The 6,230-nt window shown below is 46.5% G+C and overlaps 1 protein-coding gene across 1 annotated transcript in view; it reads left to right on the top strand.

The window, feature by feature from the left end:
- Nucleotides 1–5,975, top strand: part of LOC125940996 (uncharacterized) — an 18,650-nt gene extending 12,675 nt beyond the window's left edge. The window contains exons 4-5 of the mRNA XM_049657863.1: nt 3,291–3,428; nt 5,959–5,975. Of these exons, the coding sequence (XP_049513820.1) occupies nt 3,291–3,428; nt 5,959–5,975 (155 nt within the window). The remainder of the gene's footprint in view (nt 1–3,290; nt 3,429–5,958) is intronic.
- The last annotated feature ends 255 nt before the right edge of the window (nt 5,976–6,230 follow it).

Raw genomic sequence — 6,230 nt, 5'->3', positions numbered from 1 at the left:
TCTGCGTTCACACGCACCCTGCGCGGCCCTGCCCATAAAGGTAATTAAGTTCAACAGTGTGGTGCTGCATCGAGCTCACCCATCTTTGAACGTTGTCTATGTGCTTGGGCAGCAAGCAAAAACGAACGTGTCAACCTCATCAGCGTGGCCTAGCGCCAGTGCTAGAGTTCGGGAACCGTAATGCGCCAACTGTGCGTGGCGTAGAAACGCGCTAAATGAGCCCGCGCAAGTAAGAACGTAAAAAACGGTATTCGCATGGGTACGCGGACAATAGCATCATGCTTGCAAGAATAACAGTAACGAAAAAAATTAATTATTCATGCAGTCGATCAAGTGAAATACTTACGTGCGTGCAGTGACCGCTTCGCTGACCACTAAGCGCTTTTCACTCACGGTCAGTAGTGGTTTACAGTCATATGCATATGTATTTATTCGACAATTGTTAAGACTCGACATTATTATGAACATAGCACAGTGAGACGGTGTAAAGGAAACAAGAGAAAGAGCAGAGATGGTCCTAACACTGCAATATTATTGGCTTATTTCGCTTCAGAGATAGCGCGCACAAACAGTTCTTGCCGTACGCGAACGCGATATCTTCAATACAAACTTCGCGCACGATCTATGTTAAGGTTCACCGTGAGCGAAACTTGTTCCAAATTCAGACATTCGAAAGAAAAGCCATTCCAGGTAAACAAACGTAAAAAAATAGGTAAACAAAAATGTATCTATAACAAGTCCTGTTATAATCCCTATTGGGATTGACAGTATGTATAAATAAATAAATACTACTAAATACTAAAAATAAAAATCTAGCACCTGGGCTGTATCAGTTGCGCTGGTATCTGTGATCATTGATCACTGTCGCGCGTCGGCTCACTGCAGGTACCGCGCTGATCGATCGCCACGCTTTATGCTTTGACATTTGGTTATAAGCACCCCGCACCGCACCAGATCCAATAAATTTTGCATGATTGAGCTGTTCAGTTGCGTCGGAAGCGTATGGAGTAACCACCGCATATCTACCAACCACTGACACGCGTTGTCGAGCCGCCGGCGCCTGGTTCTAAGCATTGCCCGACAGCTACGTACGCGCCTGCTTTCGCTAAATGAGGCAACCCTCAACCGCGAAACGTTATGGTGATCAGAATCAATCGACGATACGGTCACATGTGCCCAGCAATAACAATGAAATATACCGCTGATTAGCACGGCAGGCCTCGACGAAACACCATGCACATCCACTGGCTGGGCTTGCTGTTGCCATGGCACACTACACTGAGCGCTCACACGAGCACGTGAAACATGTAACAAGTCAAGCGGCCAAGACAAGCCAAGCGGAAGTTAACAATCGAAATAATGCGCGGCGAAGATCACACACCCGAAGTGCGGCCGGCCTGCTCTCACAAGGCTCACAGTCCAAAATGGCGGCATAACATGTTCTGACGCTAGACGTCGCCCGTGTCGGCCAATGGCGCTGCTCAAACGTCGGTTTGTGAAAAGGTCTATATGTACGCCACGCTCCATCTTACGGAACCGGACGCCGTAACCGGAAGCCAGATTCCGGAGAACGCTTCCAGCGTTTTGCCCGAATGATCCCCCGGCCGGTGCTTCGCCCACTCATCATCACTCACTTCGTGGTTATGCGGTGTTCTTTTTTTTATTGCGATAGCAATTATATGGACACTCAAAAGCAGATTTCTGCCGTCGGCGTCGCCGTCGCCGTCGCCGTGAGGTTCCGTATGACGTCAATGGAGATGAAATCGTGGCCGCGCGCCGCCGAACGCTGTATGTGCGAGTGAAAGGGCGCGAGGGACGCGCTCTTTCACGGGGAGTGAACGCACGGCGGAGAACAAACGCGCGTTCTGCGCCGTGCTTCCTTAAGGGCTGCAGAAGTAGGCGTCTCTTTCCTCCTTTACAATCACCATATATGTAGAGCAAACGCGCCTTCTTCCGATGCGCGAGAGGCCGTGGGGGAGGGGGGGAAGGGGGAGGGAAGGGAGGCGACGTTTAGCTGCGGCACCAAGTGCCTATTTATATCAGAGGCTCCGGCAACAGTCACCAACGCCGCACGCATTTTGAGCGAACGCGGGCAAAATGCCGACGGCGTCGACAACAGTTCGGCGCGTTGCCGGTGCTGCTGCATGTCCAAGTTTATACAGCTGATAAAGCTAATATCATTACTCCGTATATCTCTCTACAAATTTGCTATCGCAATTGATGCTTCACCTTTCAGGTGAAACTGCGACAACTTTTTATTGCGATAGCAATTATATGGACACTCAAAAGCAGATTTCTGCCGTCGGCGTCGCCGTTGCCGTCGCCGTCGCCGTGAGGTTCCGTATGACGTCATTTGGAGATGAAATCGTCGCCGCGCGCCGAACGCTGTATGTGCGAGTGAAAGGGCGCGAGGGGCGCGTCTTTCACGGGGAGTGAACGCACGGCGGAGAACAAACGCGCGTTCTGCGCCATGCTCGCTTAAGGGCTGCAGAATTAGGCGTCTCGTTTCTCCTTTACAATCACCATATATGTAGAGCAAACGCGCCTTCTTCAGACGCGGGAGAGGCCGTGGGGGAGGGGGAAGGAAGGGACGCGACGTTTAGCTGTGGCACCAAGTGCCTATTTATATGAGAGGCTCCAGCAACAGTCACCAACGCCGCACGCATTTTGAGCTAACGCGGGCAAAACGCCGATGGCGTCGACAACAGTTCTGCGTGTTGTTGCTACCAAAGCCGCTCACCTTACTTCGTATGACATTGCTGTGTTGCTATCGCATTCATTGCTTCGCCCTAAGGGCGAAACTGTGACATTTTTTTTTTCTTTTTTTGAAGGCGAAAGCCTTATATTCTCCATGAAGCAATAATCCGCGGTCTCCGGAACTATCATCCAATAGTACCAAAACTCACGTGACCAAGTGATGACGTCACGTTCTCGGCGCTGGACTGGCTGCGCGGCTCGTACTGCGAAATCCCACGGTGAACACGGCGTGAACACGACCCACGCCCCCCCAAAAAAAACGACTTGGCCCACTCCCAAATTTACATTAAGGTGGATTAAGGTGCATTAAGGTGGTTGGTACAAATTAGAGCAAGGTGGATTATGGCGGATTAAGGTGGAGTTTTAGTTTAAGGTGATTACTTGGACAAGTCCTCATGCTTTCGCTTTCAAATCACGTAAATATACGTAATTGACTGTAAACGTTTTTTAGGGATTGGAGGACTCAATCCTTCATCTAACGCAAAAACAAAAGGAAAAGAATGATGAGTCTAAAATGAGACGTTCCATTACAGGCACCACGCTAGAGTCGAAAGCGGAGGACGCAACTTCGGCGGGCGAATATGACACAATGGGCATGACTACCTCCCGGCGGGGGTCCATGATGCCCTCCGCCATGGACTCTACCTGGGCCGGACCGGTGCCAGCACAAAGTGGGCATTTTAAACACAACAGTGCTAGCGTACAGAATTTGAGCTATGCTATACAGTTAGTTGGTGCGTGGAATCCGAATGCATCTTAGGAACAGCGCGATGAACCAGGGCCGAGGGAGGTAAAGACAGGACGCAAGCTCTGATCTTCAACTGATTTTTTAAGCCGCGCAGAAAAGAAGGTCGGCTGTATACACGCATGCAAAACTGCGCGAAATCTCGTGCTACATTAATGAAAGACAAAAGTCAATTGAAGCACATGTAAGAGGGAGAGAGAGTGAGTACGGTTAACAGATGCGTGATCAAGTGAGGTATTCTTAGAATGCTGCTGAGGCAAATAAGGTGTTATATTTTTTCAGCCGCATGTTTTTCGTGCGGGTGGACATCAGAAATTTTGCTGTATGGACACTGAGTACCTTCTTCGTCAATCAGAATGCACTATAGTCACCATTTTAATCAATTACGATTGACTGGACTCGTGCGTCTAGCAGTTGTGGAATTAACGACAGGTCAGTGCAGTGTGGGCGCTTTCCCATTCTGAAGCCATCGAGGAGAGCGGAGGCAGTGGGGGGGGGGGGGGGGGGGGGGCGAACGTTGCCAGCTGGAAATCGAACTAGCGACCTCGCGCTTGGAAGCAGTACACGCCTTACCCATGAACTGAGCCACCGTGGCAGGCAACGTGCACTATAAGATAATTTACACCCTTAAAAATAAATTAGGGTGTAAATGTGTCTATAATTCGCACTCTCGCACCCATAAAGGGTGTCGGGGTGTGAGTTATAGACACATATACGCCCTTATTCATTTTAATAGTGTAAAAAATAAGGGTGTAACCATAAGGGTGTAAATGTGCCTATAACTCGCACGGGTGTCGGGGTGTGAGGTATAGACACAGTTACGCCTTTACTCGCTTTTAAGGGTGTAAAACTACGGGTGTGAGAATTAAGGTGGCAGAAAGGGTGTCTTAATGGTGTCGGGGTGTGTGTTATAGACATATTTACGCCCCTATTAACTTTTAAGAGTGTAATAGTAAGGCTGTAAATGTCTATATAACTCCCGCACTTAAACCCAAAAAGGGTGTCAGGGTGTGGGTGACAGGCACATTTTTACGCCTTTATTCACTATTAAGAGGTGTAAATTATTTTACAGTGTGTACGGGTTTAAAGAAATGGTGGCAATCAATGAGGTAACCGGTCTCTCCGACAACCAGCGTAAGGGGAAGCGTTATAGCTCGGAGGCTAACGTTGGAACGGAGAAATTTTTTCTCGGCAACCACTGCACCAAATCTGATAAAGGTTGCTGTATTTAAAGTAAAAAAGTTTAAAATCTGGTGACCCTATAGGAAGGGGCGGATTTTCGATTTAGGTTGGCAGTTATTTTATAAAAATTGTTGGAAATTGCTAAATTGAAAAAGACAAAAACAACTATAATATCAAGTTTACATTTAGCAACAAAATTTGATATCCCAACTCTGTAAACTGTGCACCTGACCTAACCTAACATTTAAAGCGGACAAAATTGGTATAATACACCCATTTCCGAAAAATATACCCTCTAATTTGTAAGTGGGACTTCCTGCAAAACTGCGTTTGAATATTCTAACAAATTCACGTTGGCTGTAAATTTGTTTATCAACTTTGTCCCTCCCAGATAAGCTCTAACGAATGCAGTTTACATAACTGCGATATCTGTTTTGGTGCAGAGCTCCGGATTTGTAAACTTGGTGCTTCTACATTTCTTAACGTACAAATTCGCGCCAAAATATTTTGTAAAACATTTCAGGTTCTTAGCGAAAATAATGTTTTTGCATGCCACTGGAACGTAACTGTCTCTCTCAAATGCAACAAATTTCATCCATATCGCTGGCAAGCGGTTGTCTCATAAAAGCATTTCTCGGTTTGACATGTGTGTTTGAATATGCGGCATTGCAGTTTATTCTATTTTTATTTTTACATGTTTTTATACAATATTGCAGACCTTGCTATAGGTCCAGGCAGGGAGGGGCACAATATATAATCAAAATCATTACAAAGGCAGGCAAACATCGTTAGAGCAAACATAAAATAAGGTTTGCACAATTTATTAAAGTACTCTCATAGCCTCTTGATTGGCTCCCCCAGTTTGGAGTTCGCCCGAGTTAAAGCTTCGTTAAGTTTAGGAATATAATAATAATTAATTGAATATTATGACTTGATATGAGGTTCCCGAGTAAATCGAGGATATGTGGATAAAATGTTCCTAATGATTATCGCAAGATTTCGGGATTTCACGGCGGGACTGAGGAACCGCAAAAGAAAATAAAAAATAAAAATAACACTATCTGCCGCAGGGCGATAAAGAATTGCTTAGCGTTTCGCTGAAACCACTGGAATTGGCAGCAATTTTTATTGTTCCTGCTTTTCTTCGGGTTGCAGCTGTAGAGCGGGATCTGTGTTCGTGTTACGCGCGTTGTGTTTCTTATAATTTATATATCGTTGTCGAAGCAGCACGATGTTTAAGATAATACTTTTTTTTTTACTTTTCTTCTTCGCAGTGCCCCAGCCCACGTAAGCATTGCCGAAACGTCGACAATCGCAGTCGCCAAATATTTGCCTAAAGGAATCGCTGGCGTAGCTTTTCCATAAAAAGAGATAGTGATCAAAATACGAGTATTATCGTCAATGTACGCAGTTGTATACGAGCTAAATGCAGCCATGAAAGTGGCACACAGGTGCATCAGAACCATCCGACCAGTCGAGCGACCCGCCGTAACTGCGTGGATCGTTGGCATACAGTTTCCTAAAACTGCTAGAGACAACTCTGGCG

This window comes from Dermacentor silvarum, chromosome 10 (genome assembly GCF_013339745.2).
Source record: "Dermacentor silvarum isolate Dsil-2018 chromosome 10, BIME_Dsil_1.4, whole genome shotgun sequence".
NCBI classification, from domain to species: Eukaryota; Metazoa; Arthropoda; class Arachnida; order Ixodida; family Ixodidae; genus Dermacentor; species Dermacentor silvarum.
The sequence above is the reverse complement of the archived record's forward strand: the minus strand, read 5'-3'. Positions and strand labels throughout refer to the sequence as shown.